Raw genomic sequence first — 16,723 nt, 5'->3', positions numbered from 1 at the left:
GTGCAAAGAAAACAAAAATAACTTTTAATCAACAATTAATTATTTTCCATGGTACTTTCGTGAACCTGCATCGAAAACTTACTCAAAAGAGAAGAAATTGTTGAACAAAGTCAGTTTTTTTTTTGTGCCTTAAAAGTATTCTAATGGCTTTGAAAAATTACAGTTGAATACATAGACAATTTTAACAATGTCTTTACTAGCTTTCTGAGCCTTAAACATTTCAATTGCGTTGCTGTATATGCAAGATTTCATCAAAAATATCTTAATTTGTGTTCTGAAGATGAACGAAGGTCTGTTAGGTTTGATACGACATGAGGGTGACTAATTAATGACAAAGTTTTCATTTTTGGTGAACTATCCCTTTAATAATCAATAGCACACAATGCTTAAACATCACAAGATCAACAATAAATAAGTAGAACAGAATAGAAGTTATGCAGATACTTGCCATTGATATAACTGCTAATATATATATATATATATATATATATATATATATATATATATATATATATATATATATACACACACACACTGTAAAAACTAAATTCTAAGTTTTAATTGAAACAAAGCAAGAAAACACTATTCCAGTCTGTCAACTTTAAAATTTCATGTTTAATTCAATGTGTTACTTTGTAGTTACTTGTGCAATTGATTGTAAATTTCAGAAAGAAAATTGTTTCTACACCATTCTTTAAGTGTATAATGATCAAATATCATATGTATCAATTAATAACAGTTGTTTAGCTTTAGCGGTTCTGCACTGTTTATCTGAATAACGCCTTGTTTGGTCCATGTGTGACTACTGTGTGTGACTACTCTTCATGCTGCCCCAAAGGTAGAAACCCCCAAAGTTGGCGACTCACCCTGTTTAATGTATTCTTTGACTGAATCAAGCTGGTGATCTGTTGATATTTCCCCAATCACAATAAGCATATAGTATCGAGTCTGGCAGAAAGGAGGACCGACACACCGCTGCTGTCCAAGGTGCTGAATAATCTCACGCTTCTCCTGAGGACCTGCTGCAGCATCTCCTAGCGGCATTTCCATGGTAACCGAATCTGGAGCTGAGGGATTTCTTGCATTTCCATGACAACTGCAGCCTCCAGTCCGCTCCGTGGGGCGGGATTAGAGGAGGAGCGGAAAGAGTGGCTCGGAAAAGGCGTCCTGCTATTGGTTATCGGCTGCCAACAAACGCTTACATTTCATCATGACAACTTTGCTATCTATAATGTATTCTGAGATACCTGGGGGGAATAGTTGTTTACGCTTCATCCGTAAATGACTTTTCATTATGCCAAGAAAATTGGATGTAATCCAGAATAAATTAATTCTCAAATTCGGATGTTTGCGAGCTCACACATCACTTCTTACTGAAAGACAACCACAGCCAATATTTTAACTTATTCTAATCACATATTAGTGATTCATCAATGAATCTTTTAATCGTATTGTTGTGCCAGGAGATCAGATGATACACAAATATTTTGGATGATCTTTGTTCCTTTGTTGATTTAATACTAAAATAGATGCACTGCAGATGACAGTCTTTCCGCTGTAATGTATAGGAAGATTAAATTTAAGATTTGGGTTTTGTATATCACGTACACATGATATATGATCCAGAGATTATACTCCATGAAACATATGAGATTTACTCAGATGTTCAATGTTTTATGCATTGCGGATGAAATATGATCTTTAGGCACGTCTCACAGGGTTTGGTCATGGTTTGGGTTAGCATGGCTTTTAAATGGCTGATATCTGATATATTACATTTCCACAGTGTCTACAGTCATGAGTCAGCATCCTTTAAGAGGTTTACTGCAAAGTCCTTATTGCAACTATACTGGACCATGAGGAGAAGGTTTGTATACTGCCATCTGCTGTTTACTTAAATGCACAAACAATGTTTTACATTATATTGCCTTCACTGATTTTATGCTGGGAACCATTTTAAAAGACAAATAAAAACAGTCATATTCAAATATACACAGTTATGTTTTACAATACAATATTTTACATTGCATTTATATTGTCTAACTTCCTTGTTACAAGTAACATCTCTCTATTATTTACCATTGCTTGTATTATTTGCAAAAAAAGTTAAATGATTGTATGCTCTCAAATCTCTTCAGATAGCTAATTACTTATAACATGCTCAATATTTTGTACAATGCACATTTCTGGTCTCATCTGATATTTTCTGTTTTGATAGTTCACTGCTTACTGGAAAATGTCATACGTTCTTGTAAGTTCTTTTAGATGATGTGTTTTTTTTTTTTTTTTTTTACCACACTCATATACTGGTCAGTTTTATGGTCAGTTACTGGTCAGAACAATAATTTACTATTGATTAATTTTACTCCACTAAGACACTGAATTCTGCGGCTCCTTTGGGATTTGGTTTCAAGCTAAAGTAGGCCTACTTTGTTTGAAGGACTTCTTGTCTTGGCTACTTGTTTGATTGTGTGTCACGTTTGTATTACTTACAGTTGTTGTCAAATGTTTTTATACACCATGCAGAAACTGCAAAATTTTCATACAAAATGTATGTTATTTTTTATTTAGTACTGACCTGAATACGATATTTCACATAAAAGATGTTTACATATTGTCCACATGAGAAAATAATAGTTGAATTTATAAAAATGATTTGTTTCTTAATACTGTGTTGTAACAGTTAAAATGCATGTTGTTCTTCAGAAAAATCCTTCAAATCCCACAAATTATTTGTTTTTTTTTCAGCACTTTTGTGTATGTGAACCCTTTTCAACTCACTGATCCTTCAGAAGGAAACACGATGCATTAAGAGCCGGGGTGAAAACTTTTTAAATTTAATTGAACTTATTTTGTCTTCTGGGAAAAATGTATGTATCTTCTGTAGCAAAAATACAATATTTAGGCAAAATAAGAAAAATTTACACATCTTCATTCTGTTCAAAAGTTTTCACCCCTGGCTCTTTGTGCATCATGTTTCCTTCTGGAGCATCAGTGAGCATTTAAACATTCTGTTATAGTTGCATATGAGTCCCTCAGTTGTCCTCAGTGTGAAAAGATGAATGTCAAAAACATACATTCATTGTTGGAAAAGGTTCAAATAGACATAAATGCTGAAAAACCAAAGATTTTGTGGGACCTGAAGGATTTTTCCGAAGAACAGCTGGCAGTTTAACTGTTCAAGACTCATGAACAACTATCACTAAATAAAAAACACAGCTGTGAATTATTCAGGTAACAACACAGTATTAAGAATTATGCGTATGTAAACTTTTGAAAGGGGTAATTTTTATGAATTTAACTATTATTTTCTCTTGTTGAATATATGTGAACATCTTTTATGTGAAATATCTTATTCAGATCAGCACTAAATAAAAAAAAATGCATTTTGATCAATCTTATTTTGATAAAATAATTAACATTTCGCAGATTCTACAAGGTGTGTGTAAACTTTTGACTTTAACTGTATATTATTTTATTTACTTTTTTGTTTGTGAAATGCTAGTCATAATGTCAGCTGCCACCAATGACCTACACTGCTAAACGCCCCAGCATGACCACTTCTCACCCTCCTACATCTTTATTAAAGAATTATGCAGAGTGACAAGGTTTCAAGACACTTCATTTTTGCTTCTCATTTATGACCCTATGGCTTTCACTGGCTCTTACCTGTTTGCTTTGACTATTTAATGACCCATATTGTCATCTTTAGTTGATTATCATTACATTTTTCCTACATGATATTTAGAGGCTAATCTGTAAATGATTTGTGTATTCTTCTCTACATTTCATAGAATTTGTCATCAGTGTGATCTGTGTGTTGTAATGTTTGGTAAGAGTCAAAGGCATTTCAGTATCCTTTCATTCACTATTTTACATGTGAAAAAAAAACATTTTACGTTAGTATTTCATTTTTTTGTTAATCTGGAGCCTTCAAATAAAATCCAACGACACGTTTATTTACATAAATCAGTGTACAATTTTAAAAATAAACACTATCATTTGGCTCTTTCGTATTCCTATGTGTTTTGAAATCCGTTAGTTCCTATTAATTACCATGCGCGCGCATATCAAAAGATGCCAAGGCACAGTCAAGTGACACCCATGTTTCCCACACACACCCCATCATCTTCATAGAGATAATCGACTCGCACAACCTTTCCTTTCTTCCTGCTTTCTTCCCGAAACAGACAAGCCTGCGGTTTAGCACAGGATCAGTTTCTCAGGTAATGGGCTCATTTTTGTAAGCTGTCGCCATCGCCGTGACTTGCATTTTGTGCTTCCAGCGCGGTGCTCGTGACCGCTGGACGAAGTGATTTAATAGTCTGTTATAAAGGCGTGTTAGTCCAATATAACAATGGTTCCTCGTGTCGAGAGGATAACGCGTCGTTGTATTAGCCGATGCCTTCGAGATCGAGACGCCAGGGAACGTTAGCTGTCATGTGCATGTGCTGTTTGAGGGATGCGTGAAAATATTATTTCGGAAATGCCAAAAAGGCTGTAGTAAGCCATCAATCGTTGCTATCGACATTGTGTCATCTCATATGTTTGCAGCCGCTAAACCAATGAAATGCATGATGCAACACAACACATGTTGATGATCAACACAGAACTGAAGCAGGTTTATGGGTCATTCCATGAAAATGGTGCCGTTTCCTGTATGATAAGGACATTGCTGGAAGATTAAAAACATTCTGTCAGACAAATACTTTTAAAACTGCATTATGCCATCACAGTATAAATAAGTACATTTTAAGATATGATGGAATGTAATTATTTATGACAGGGTTGAGTTTTACAGTTTAATAAGACCTATGTGACCAGATAAATGCTGTTCTTCTGAACTTTCTATTCAAACCTGAAAAATAAAAAATCTACTCAGCTGTAAAGCAGAATATTAGAATGATTTCTGAAGGATCATGTGACTTGAGTAATGATTCTAATAATTCTGCTTTGAAAGCACAGGAATAAATTACATTTTTAAAATATATTTGAATAGAAAACTGTTATTTTAAATAGTAAACATTTAATAATTGTACTGTTTTTTATACTTTGGATAAAATAAATGCACTGTCATTAAAAGTCATTAAAATAAATGACTTCTTTAATAACATTAAAAAAACTTACGGTTAAAACACTTTTTTTTGTACTTCAAAATCAGATTGTTCAGTTTATTAAATAAGTATAAATATTACCATTATTGGCAATGTTGTAATAATAATATTAATGATAATATCACTCTCAAAGTGGATCTTTCAGATCTAATCATATTCAATAAATTGGAAAATACTTGTCTTAAAATACTGACTTATCTCAAGAGATTTTAGCTAACTGTTGAACTGATTTAGGTCTTGAAAGTCATTTTTTGTATTTATTTATTTTTTGTCACACTGGAGCTCTGCTTTTAGTGGGCGTGTTCTCATACAGTACATAACTTTGCGATGCATCACAGGCGTTTGGATAAATGGCTGGCGCAAGTTGCAACAAACCGCTTAAATCAAGAAACCCATTAGTAATAATACTCTTACAGTTATTATTAAGTTTAGTCTTCGTCTAAGGGTTTTTGCAGCTGGGCAACGGTAAATAAAACACGAAAACATCCACTGCGGCCTTTAAACATCTGCGCAATTCCAACTCTTCAGTAAAAAAAAAACCCGCCTTACGCTTCTCTCTCGGCCAATCAAAACAGGTTTTCTAGCAGTTCGGTTGAGCCAAGAACTTTCGTGGCCAATCAACGGCGAGTATTGCGGCAGGGGTTTTTGCCGCGAAGTAAAAGCTTTCGCTAAGGTTAGGCTGTGAAAGTACAGAAGTACTGTGCGTGCACTGTAAAATGTTACACGTTCGCTGAGATGGATTAACACCTAGCGTTACCAGGGATCCAGGAAGTAAGACTGCTATTTTCCCCCGCACTGTGTTTTGCAGAAAGGGCTGCTTTCTTTCAGGCTACAGCTGCAGTGCTTGCTAGCTAACGTTACCTGCATCGGGGTATACGCACCTCAGTGATCAAACTGGGGAAAGGCTTTTCATGAGAAAATGCGCTGTGTAAATAATCCACGTGTGTGTATACTTGAGTCTTAGCTGTTCGTTTGTGTATTTAGTGTTGGTCTTTGTTTGTATAGGTTTTACCTTTGGGGTTATTTGCATGGATTGTACCCGCAGTCTTTTGCAGTCAGCCAGCAGGAAATCTCGCGATTAAATATCGCTATTTGTTTATGGAATTGAGCTTTTATGTACAATTTCTTGGTAAACGTTCTGTCTAAGATGCATGAAAGTATTGTCTTAAACACACGTACATATTTTTGCTGTAATATCCAAAATGTCATACACGGACATGAGATTTAGGAAATTTAGGGATTTTTTCTACGTGGACCCAGTGGCCCCTTTTTGGGCGCAGCCATGTTTATATCACATGGCCAAACCCAAATACAACAAACAAAAACAGAAAACAAAAACAAACAAACAGAAATAGCAAGATTTGTAGGAGAACATGAACAAACAAACAAACAAGGAAATAAGGACAGCACTAAAATAGTGAATATTGTGACATAATAAGAGCATAATAAGAGCATAGTTTTGTTTGTTCTTATAAGCTGTATTGTATGAAACACTATAGAAAAGGTGGTTTGACTAAAGTGCAAATTAAAGTAAAGTTGAAAAATAATTCCAAATAATTTCAGAAAGTCAGGAATAAATCAGCATTTCTCGAAATTGACTGAGTTACTAATAATAACAACAAAAGTATAATATGTATAGGTTATATAGTGCTTTCAGCTTGTGTGCACGGTGCTTTATAATGCACGAACATAGAAATACACTACCAGTCAAAAGTTTTTGAACAGTAAGACAATGTAGTAGTAATGTTTTTAAAGAAGCCTCTTCTGCTTACTAAGGCTGCATTTGTTTGAACCAAAGTACAGCAAAAGCAGTAATTTTGTTTTCTATTGGAATATATTTTCAAATGTAATATTCCTGTGATCAAAGCTAAATTTTCTGCACATTACTCCAGTCTTAAGTGTCACATGATCATTCAGAAATAATTCTAATATGCTGATTTGCTGTTCAAGAAATGTGTGAAAATGTTGTTCTTCTTAACTTTCTATTCATCAAAGAAACCTGAAAAAATTATACTTAGCTGTTTTCAACATAATAATAAAAATCAACGTTTTTGAGCAGAAAATCAGAATATTACAATGATTTCTGAAGGATTCATTCTGGAGTAATGAAAATTTTTTACAGTTTTTGCTGTACATTGGATCAAATAAATGCAGGCTTGGTGAGCTGAAGAGACTTATTTAAAAAACCTTTAAAATCCCACTGTTCAAAAACTTTTGACTGGTAGTGTACATCTAAACAAAACACATAACCTTATTTAATTTACATTATGAAATCATGCAGTTACATACATGAATCAGTTCCGTCTGTCATCTCTGTGTTCTAACCCTCCTGTTTAATCTCTGTATGTAGACATCTGCTAACCCTGTCCCATCCTTATGGATCCTGGTGAGAGTGATCTTGATTCAAGTTTTCCTCAGACAGAAAACCCCTGCCTCATAGTTGAGGACTCCCAGCCTGACAGCGTGGCCTTGGAGGACGATCCTGACACCAGCTACTGTGCCCTTCTCGCCCGCCGCCTCTCTAACCTACAGCCCACATCACAAAGCCCTGTGCTGGTGAGACGTCATAAGCCATAGCAGCAAGTTTTTTTTTCTCTATAAAAACTCAGGAAGTTGATATTGAGTCATCTTATCTTTGCAGGAGCTAATTTCCTCCCCTACCAAAAGTCGTTGTTTACAAAGCGACAGTCAGACTGATAAGAGTGACAACACAGCCCACTCAGGTAAGTAAATTAACCTATGGAGACAAGATTTCACTTCACTAGCCTTATCTGTTTACTGACAACAGGTTTTTGATTTGTTTCAGACAATTTGCAGTCTAACCTGGGTTCAGCAGCTACAGAGCATAGTCAAGTTTTTGAAGTTCACTCTTATCCTGTCTCAAAAAGGTGCTTTGATACCTTTTTACAAATTCCATGCAGAGCAAAATATTCAGTTTTATGGAAAAGCTTTAAATTTGTTTGTGATTGTGTTTATGCAGAAGTGTTACAGAGCACATGGAGTCTGAGGCTAACTCCACCACACACTGTACAGAAACACATGGTGAGATTTCAAAACAATATATGCATGTCAGTCAGGGTCAGAAATTAACTTTTCCATTAAGGGGCAATATTTGCCCCCTGGAATAGTTTCAAGGGGAATTTTTTACATTTGTGAGGGCAATTTTTATAATTACTTTATTGTTGTAAAACCATTCTATGTTGTCTTTAAAGGAGTAGTTCACTTTCAGAACAAAAAAGTACAGATAATGTACTCACCCCCTTGTCATCCAAGATGTTCATGTCTTACTTTCTTCAGTTGATAAGAAATTATGTTTCTTGAGGAAAACATTTCGGAATTATCTCCATATATTGGATTTCAATGGTGCCCACAAGTTTGAACTTACAAAATGCAGTTTAAATGCAGCTTCAAATTATTCTAAACAACCCCAGTCGATGAAAAGGGTTTTATCTAGCAAAATGATTGGTCATTTTCGAAACAAATTGACAATTTATATACTTTTTAACCTTAAACGCATCTTGTCTAAGTCTGTGTGAACTGTTTTTTTCCCGGTTCAATACGGTCAGTACACTTAGTGTATGTCAAAAAACTCCCGTCTCGTTTTCTTCTTCAACGTCAAAATCGGCATACATCGCTGTTTTACATCTACGTTTTGCGTGTAGAGCCATTTGAAGCTGCATTAAACTTCATTTTGGACGTTCAAACTTGGGGGCACCATTGACATCCATTGTATAGAGATAATTCCTGATTTTTTTTCCCTCAAGAAACAATTTCTTATCGACTGAAGAAAGAAAGTCACAAACATCTTGGATGACAAGGGGGCGAGTAAATTATCTGTAAATTTTTGTTCTGGAAGTGGACGTCTCCTTTAATATCAATATAGAAAACTATGTGTTTTGGGCACATCACATTCTGGCTTTATAGACAAACATGTCAGTCCATGACATTAGCCAAGTCTAGCACAAGTTATGCAAAAACTCCCGTTATAATCACTGAAGCTATGAAATTAATCTTTTATTTACATCATGTCTGCACTGTGTTGTTTATGATAAGGGAATTCCTGAGTGTGTGCACTCGACACAGTTTTCAGCGCTGACTAATCTAGTCGCCTCTGATTGGTCAGTGCATTCTTAAGTTCAACAGGAACGCATTGGATTGGTTATAAGGCTCAACGCTGCACAAAACAGTGTGTAAAAACACTGATGCAGAGTGAGCGAATCTAAATGTATTTCCGCAAATTGACACTTTTTATTAATTTTCACATTATATTTTAATTGCGGCCACAGTAATACGTTGTTTAATTGTGCAGGGGCATTTTTTGCCGCTTTGTCTTGAATTTATGGGGCATTTTTATTCATTTTGGTGGCATTTTTGCCACAAGCCCTCATTAATTTTTGACCCTGATGTCAGTGTTATTTTAGTATTATTTTTGTACTGTTGTAGTATTTATTAATATTGTGAATTAACATTACGTATAACATTGTATATTTTCACTTCAATTTTATTTTGATTTAATCAATTTTGTCCTTTTGTGAATTTTTTTGCATTTCTATTTGGCATTATTTTAATTTCAGTTGTTTTAGTAATTTTAGACTTCAATTTCAATTCAGTTTCAATTACTTCAGTTTAAACTTATTTCAGTTAATTGGCAAAGCAACATTTCTAATTTTATCTAAGTTTTTCATTTAATATATATCTTTATTATATTTCAGCCAATTTTTAGTTGGATTTAGTAAACTATAACAACACTATCCACCTTTGTCTTCAATGTAGAATTAATTTCATACAATGCTGTCTCCCAGAAATGTACTTTACTAATAAAATGCTTGATGTAGAATAATTTGTGTAGAATGAATGAATGATTGTGTTAATCTGATCACAGAAGAGATGTCTCAGTTTGGCCTCTTGGAGCTGTCAGAGAGCCAGGGTATCTTTGAGGAAGATGAACAGGATGGAGCTCCTGCAAATCAGACAGACAATCAGAAACCAGCCAGCAAATGTATGTTCACATTTTACTGTGAACTATTGTTCTGTTGCTCTTTAGTTTTCATTTTAGTTTTTAATAGGTTTCTGTTAATTTTCTCTGGCAGGTGAATTAAAGAGTTCAGAAAAAACATCATCTAATCAAGATGGAAATTCTACAGGGCAAGTATCAACTGTAGTACTGTTGATAGGGCTGCACATTTAATTGAAAACTCAAGATTGTTATTATTATTACAGCCTCTATGATTAACTAATTGTGAAATATATCAACACATGCAATGCTGGATCATAGGTTTTAAATTAGGCTTTAGTTTATAGTAATGAAGCATGAAATTTTAGGAAATAATTTTTGTCGTAATTGCACAGTTCTAACTAATGATAATTTGCCCAGTTTTTAGTTTGACAGCTCTAATTTTTTTGATTATATTGTAGGTCCGAGGTCAGTTCAAGCTGCCCTTCGAAGCCTCAGGATGGGGAAAGCAGAAAACTCAGTATTCAGGCTATACTACACTCTCAGTTAACTGAAAGTCAAGAAGATGAAGAAGATGTGCTTGTATCCTCACAAGATGACATGTTTGAAAAGGAGAGAAATGGTGTGTAGACCCAAATCCTGCTATTGCCTAAATATGTTTTTTATTTAGTTTATTGTTGTTATCGAATCATGTTCACTATAACAGGCACCAAGGCAGACAGCAGTGTTTCAGAGTTTGACAAAGAACACCTGCCAACATCCACACCTGCACAGAGTCTTCGCTTGCTTCATCTGTCTGGACAGGGCACACTTGTACAGGAGAGTCTTTCACAGTAAGTGGTTATATTTAGCATGATTTATTGGTACATTTTTATAGGTTGGAGGGAGTGTTATTTTATAGAATAAATTTACTTGACTGTTCAGTTTAGTAATAGAGGGTTTGTGCTTACATCACAGTTAGGTCAGTTACTCGGATGCGCGACCATATTGGCAAAACTCAGATGTAAGCAGCGGCATGAATTGCACAGTTAATGTACTACTGAATATGTTGTTCTGCTAATTTATGCTGTCTAAACCATGGAAAACTTGTGGAAGCTGTTATATCATACAGAGAAGGGCTTAGTAAGCAGGAAAGGGTGCAATATTTTGACACAGTGAAGTTAATAGGTGAAAAAGATATGAAGCCTATATTAGCCTAATATTTCACCTATCTGACCGGAAATGATAAGAACAAACACAAATGTTGTCAAGATTCTTGTCCTGGAAAGCCTGGTTCAGTTTGGCCAACCACAAGCGCCTTCTTTTCTCAGACAATTTTTTGCAATCTTCTTCTTGATTTGTTATAACTTTTGGCAGTCTATAATACTCCAAATGTTTTTCCCGGTATGACTGATTAGTACAGCCCAAAACATGACAATAATTGACTGTTTTCAGCAGCAGTAATTATCAAAATTTGTGAGTTCTGCTCAATTCAGTGGCGTTGTTTACATTTAGTGCCATCAATATGGCCGAGAATGTTAATGATTTTGATGACAAAAATTCAATATTGATCTATTTCTCTGTGTAAACTGAAAAGGTTAATTGTGGCATTTATTAACTGCCTATGTTTTTTAAATTTCTTTAGACAATCTGTTGACTTTGTGGCTGCTACTCAAGACAATTTAAGCCAAACACCTTACATTGTCCCAAATTCACCCACAGAAAAAGAGCAGAGTAAGTGTGTTTCACATACACATGAGTCTTATGTGATGTAAAGGTTTTGTCTTTTAAACCATTCCCAAATTATTTCGTTTAGATTATAATGAAGCTGCTGAATCCCCAATGGACACATCAGTGCCCCCTGAGGACCAGCCACCTGGGAGAGAGGAAGAGCCAATGGACATGGACCCCTGTCCCAAACCACAACCCATAGCCTCCACTCCAGTGTCCCAGAATTCCCCAGGATTTGTTTTGGAGAAAAGCCTCTCAGTCCCTAGCCAGCCTGAATTCTCACATGTAGGTATCAATTATTCAGGTGTACAGGTGTGGTCACATTTAATGTTGTTTGTTGAATTTTGAGGGCAAAATGCATCTTTTTCATTAGGAGTCAACATCATTAAAAATTTTGTGTGAGGGTGAAAGATTTTCTGACACAGATTTTACATCGGGTTCAAGTTTGTCACACAGATTCAATGTGTTAACCAACAGAAAGCTGTTTGTGACTTCTGTGTGAGCTGTGTTTTAGAAGGTGCTTCACTATAAACTAGGGGTGCAACGGTACTCGGTAAAAAAAATCGAACCGTCCCATTCTCCTCCCACGGTTCGGTGCGCACCAGGACCGCGGTTCAACTTGAAACTGACAACGCATCTGTAATATGTTTTAAATTAAAACACGTAAAACACACAGGGTTCGGCTAATGCATGTTTTTGTTGATGGATGCGCATTCTGGCTTCCCAATACGTTACAACAACAGCGATTAAAGAAAAAACATGGAAAAACCATTCTATGAGCAGTCATTTATTCCATCATCTCCCGGGTGCTGATAGCGCTCGTGTGCAGGTGAGACCTGAACAGCACACATTGCTATCTGGATTTAAACTAAACTCATTTAAGCTTTGCCAGTTTCAACATTTAAGAGCCATTAGACGCAAACTTGCGCGCGCAGTGAGAAGATCTGTGTGCGCTCATCCAAAGTGCGCAAACCCTCACCTCAGGACGTGTGCAAATATTAAGCTCTTTTTATTGTGTTTGAATAGACAAATTCACGCAAAAATTGTCAAAATTCCCATCTTGGCAAGTATCCTAGCAGACATAGCCAGCTAAACGTTAAGTATCAGTGCACTGGATCAGTGCATTCTCTTAAATTGACAGCAATTTCTTAACATTTACCAAACAGCAACAACAAGGAAATCACTCACTGCTCTTGATTGAATAGATTTTGTAACTTTAATAAACTTCAATTTATACTGCAATGCTTTTTTACATTTGATCATTTTATTCAGTTTCTGTACCTAAAAACTAATGTTAGACCTACTGTTGCTTGTAGTTAGATAGATAGATTATTCTTATTTCTTTACTCTTAAATTTTTTTCCCTAAACATAGCACTTACTGAACCGTACCGAAACTGTGACTCTAAAACCGTGATACAAACCGAACCGTGAGTAAGTTGAACCGTTGCACCCCTACTATTAACTATAGATGATGGACGTTTTGGAGAAATTTTCGCTAATGTGACCCAGGGTCAGAAATGAACTTTTCCATTAAGGGGCGATATTTGCCCCTGGAATTGATTTCTAGAAGCATTTTTTTTTTTTTTACTTTTGTGAGGGCAATTTTTATAATCACCTTATTATTATAATCAGCTTGCTATGTTATCTTTAATATCAAATACTTAAATTTACCCAGTTACAATATTTTAAACTTTTGTTAATGACATTAGTCTAGGACAGCCATAATGCATTGTTTAAAGGGTTAGTTCACCCAAAAATTAAAATTAGCCCATTATTTATTCATCCTCAAGGCAGCCTAGGTGTATATGACTTCTTTCTTTCAGATGAATTCAAGTGGAGTTATATAAAAAATTATCCATAATAGAAAGTGTCTCACATGGCTCTGGGGAGTGAATATAAGTCTCTTGTAGTGAATTGATGTGTTTTTGTAAGAAAAATATATGTGTTTAAAATGTAACGTAAAGAAACGTTTGTTTAAAGAGCAAAGGAAGCAATATTCTTCTAAAAATGCATCAGTTCACTACAGGAGACCTTTATTCACCCCTGGAGCCGTGTGAGGCACTTTTTTATTATGGATCGATGCACTTTATTGGACTTGTTTTGGACCGTTGACAAGAAACACCTGCCCATTGCCATAATAGAGCTTGGAAGTGCCAGGATAATTTTTAACTTCTTTCTTTGTCTGAAAGAAGAAAGTCATATACACCTAGGATGCCTGGAGGGTGGGTAAATAATTAGTTAATTTTCATTTTTGGGTGGACTAACCCTTTAATAGTGCAGGGGTGTTTTTGCCTCTTTGTCTGAATTTATGTGGCATTTTTGTTCATTTTGGTTTTTTTGGTTCATTTTTGCCACAAGCCCTTGTTAATTTCCAACTATGAACCAGTTTGTATTACAGCCCAGTCCATTCCAGTTAAACGTCTCTTCACATTCTTTTGTTTACTATGTCCTTTCCATGTTTTTTCAATGTAGGACGTGTTTGTTTCCACTCCAAGTCTTGAACCTGGGAACAATAGTCAAGGAACTGAGAGCTCAAAGAAGTTACCTCACCAAAACAGCCCATCAGCAATCGAGTCAGGATCACTCAAGCAGTCCAGCCCAGCAGAGCAGCAAAAAAAGCCTCCTAGCAGTGGTTCACAGCCCTCTGAGGTGGCTGAGTGCTTTCAATTGGAGCTCAACAGTGAAAACAGCAGTTTTGCTCAGAGGACACAGTTGTTCGTTGTGGAGGAGGACAGCCAAGCCACACAGATTGTGGAAGAGGAAGGAGCTCTTGGTGCAGAAAAGAGTAACTCAAGCCCTAAACATTCCCAGAATGCAAGCAAGAATGATATCGACCCTGAGCCTGTTACAACATCAAATTCACAAAGTGTTTCCAAGGTGCCTGACTCAACTGAAAAAGCAGAAGACTGTAACCCCTCTCAAAAGCTCCCACAGGCTGTTAATGCTAATGTAGGAAACCAGAATATAACTGCTTCTCCAGGTCCAACTCCGTCCCAGCTTTCTGTCGGTGCAGGCTGTGTTTCAGACACCCCTAATGCACCACAAACAAGCAAAACCACAGTCGCTGACTGTTCACAAGCCTCACTATCAGCTGACAGACCTGTAACACCTATTCCTGTTCCCCAGCAGTCTCTGTCTCAGTCAGTCTTGACTGTGTCGTCCCAAAAGAACACAGAGAAGGAAAAAGAAAGTGTTAGTCAAAGACAGAGACTCAGTCAGCCCATGACACACAGCCATAGTATTGTTACAGACAGTGTTAAAAATGCAGAAGAGGAGGAGCGGATGGATGATGGTGAGATTCAAAGTACGGTGACTGGTGATGACACCGGGATCAAGCTGGGTTTGTCTCAGAGCCAGGTGCTTTCTCCAGAACCTATGGAGGAGGAGAATGGAGAGGAGGAGAAGGAGAAGGAGACGTCCCAACGTGAACCCAGCAGAGATGACCACTCCTCCAGCAAAGAGGAGAGCTTCAGTGTCATGGTGCTAGAAGAAAGCCAGAGGGTCTCTCAAGAAAAAGTGAAGGATAGGAGGTCACAGCCGTTTATAAGCTCCTCTCAACCTGTGAGAGGCTCTGTGCCGGACAAACGTGAGGCCATGGCAAAGATCTCAGGGTCTCAGCCAGTGGGATCAACTGAGGTTTCACCTTTACAGCTTGAGAGAACAAAGTCCCAGAGCACACAGCCTAGCGATGCAGGACAGCACAAAAAAAACTCGGACAATGCCGTCGACAGAAGTCTGAGCGACAGCTCTGGAGGTGGGATTAAGCTGCGAACAAGTGCTCTATTATCCCTGCTGATTATGTAAGCTGTCTTCAGTAAATCCAACTAGCCGTTTTCTGTTTCTTTCTTTCCTACTCAGAGCTTCCGTTTCACTTTACATTGCCCAAAGAGGGTGAGCTGATCCGCCCAGCAGTGAGTGCGACTCCTCCACAGATTAGTCAGCTGAAAAAGACACCGAGGCACAGCACTCCTATTGGTGGGTGTCTCTTTATTTTCATTGCATAACGTATTTGTGTTTAAATATCAGAATGCCGAGATGAAACGGCACACCCCTCCATCTTTTAACCTTCTTGTCATTGTTGTGCTAAACTGTTTTTCTGTTTCTTTATGCCTTTTTGATCTTTTTGCAGAGATGACCTCGTTCTCAGAGCCATCAGAGGCTGACGTTACCAGGGAGACGACTATGGCGGCCAGTGAGATTTCGGTAGAGGATAGCAGAGAGGGTGAAGAGCCAGCCGCAGTGGAGCAAGATGGCAAACTGAGTCTCAGGATGAAACTGGTGACCCCAGTGGAGGAGGGCAGCTCGGGCTCAGAACATTTCAGCCTGCAGAGTAAAAGCTGTTTTTTTGTTGTCGTTGTTGTTGTTTTTTCAGATGCATTGTCTTACACCAAAAACACATAATATAATTATCATATATAATTATATTTGCAAAATTAAAATGATATACTTTTAATGATCTATTTTCATATTTGTCTTCTTTTATTTGCTATATTTTAGTTTGGTAAAATATAATTAAAATACAAAATAAATATAGTAAAATGAAATATATTACAATAACTTTTTATATATTTTTATATTATTTAAAACATAGTTATATACTGTCGGATGTAATGAAACGAAAGCCAGTAATTATAGTCAGTGTTAAGTCAATACTAGTACTGTTTTTAAGTGGTCTGAAGCTTAACCCATTACGCTTGATTTTAATGCTTCCCCAGAACCATCATTAACAGATGAGGAAGGATCTGTCTCCAAGGCTACCACTGTTGCCATGGATGTAACCAGGTAACCCTGCAGTGGTTGCTATGCAGAAGCTTATCTGTGGGATGGATTCATTTTTCAGCTGTCACTCACAGCTGCTGATTCTTTGCCTTAGTCTTTTTAACACATTTCTAATAGATCCTTAATAATGTCTCAAAACTGCTTTTTTATTTAATTTAAAATTTA

The 16,723-nt window shown here is 36.5% G+C and overlaps 1 protein-coding gene across 5 annotated transcripts in view; it reads left to right on the top strand.

The window, feature by feature from the left end:
* The first annotated feature begins 4,086 nt into the window (after positions 1-4,086).
* The window catches only part of tp53bp1 (tumor protein p53 binding protein, 1), a 31,410-nt gene continuing 18,773 nt past the window's right edge, over positions 4,087-16,723 (top strand). For 4 of the 5 annotated variants that reach the window (XM_073835949.1, XM_073835950.1, XM_073835946.1 and 1 more), the window contains exons 1-15: positions 5,764-5,885; positions 7,465-7,670; positions 7,756-7,837; positions 7,921-8,002; positions 8,095-8,156; positions 9,997-10,113; positions 10,205-10,259; positions 10,530-10,690; positions 10,775-10,901; positions 11,693-11,781; positions 11,864-12,063; positions 14,252-15,533; positions 15,638-15,754; positions 15,909-16,109; positions 16,495-16,561. In XM_073835949.1, coding sequence (XP_073692050.1) covers positions 7,491-7,670; positions 7,756-7,837; positions 7,921-8,002; positions 8,095-8,156; positions 9,997-10,113; positions 10,205-10,259; positions 10,530-10,690; positions 10,775-10,901; positions 11,693-11,781; positions 11,864-12,063; positions 14,252-15,533; positions 15,638-15,754; positions 15,909-16,109; positions 16,495-16,561 — 2,822 coding nt within the window. In that variant the 5' untranslated portion in view covers positions 5,764-5,885; positions 7,465-7,490. Of the gene's footprint in view, positions 4,227-5,763; positions 5,886-7,464; positions 7,671-7,755; positions 7,838-7,920; positions 8,003-8,094; positions 8,157-9,996; positions 10,114-10,204; positions 10,260-10,529; positions 10,691-10,774; positions 10,902-11,692; positions 11,782-11,863; positions 12,064-14,251; positions 15,534-15,637; positions 15,755-15,908; positions 16,110-16,494; positions 16,562-16,723 lie in introns of those variants that run through there. The other variant, XM_073835948.1, reaches the window with a different exon arrangement.

Source organism: Garra rufa, chromosome 3 (genome assembly GCF_049309525.1).
Source record: "Garra rufa chromosome 3, GarRuf1.0, whole genome shotgun sequence".
In the NCBI taxonomy this organism is placed as follows: domain Eukaryota; kingdom Metazoa; phylum Chordata; class Actinopteri; order Cypriniformes; family Cyprinidae; genus Garra; species Garra rufa.
This window is presented reverse-complemented; position numbering and strand designations above follow the sequence as displayed.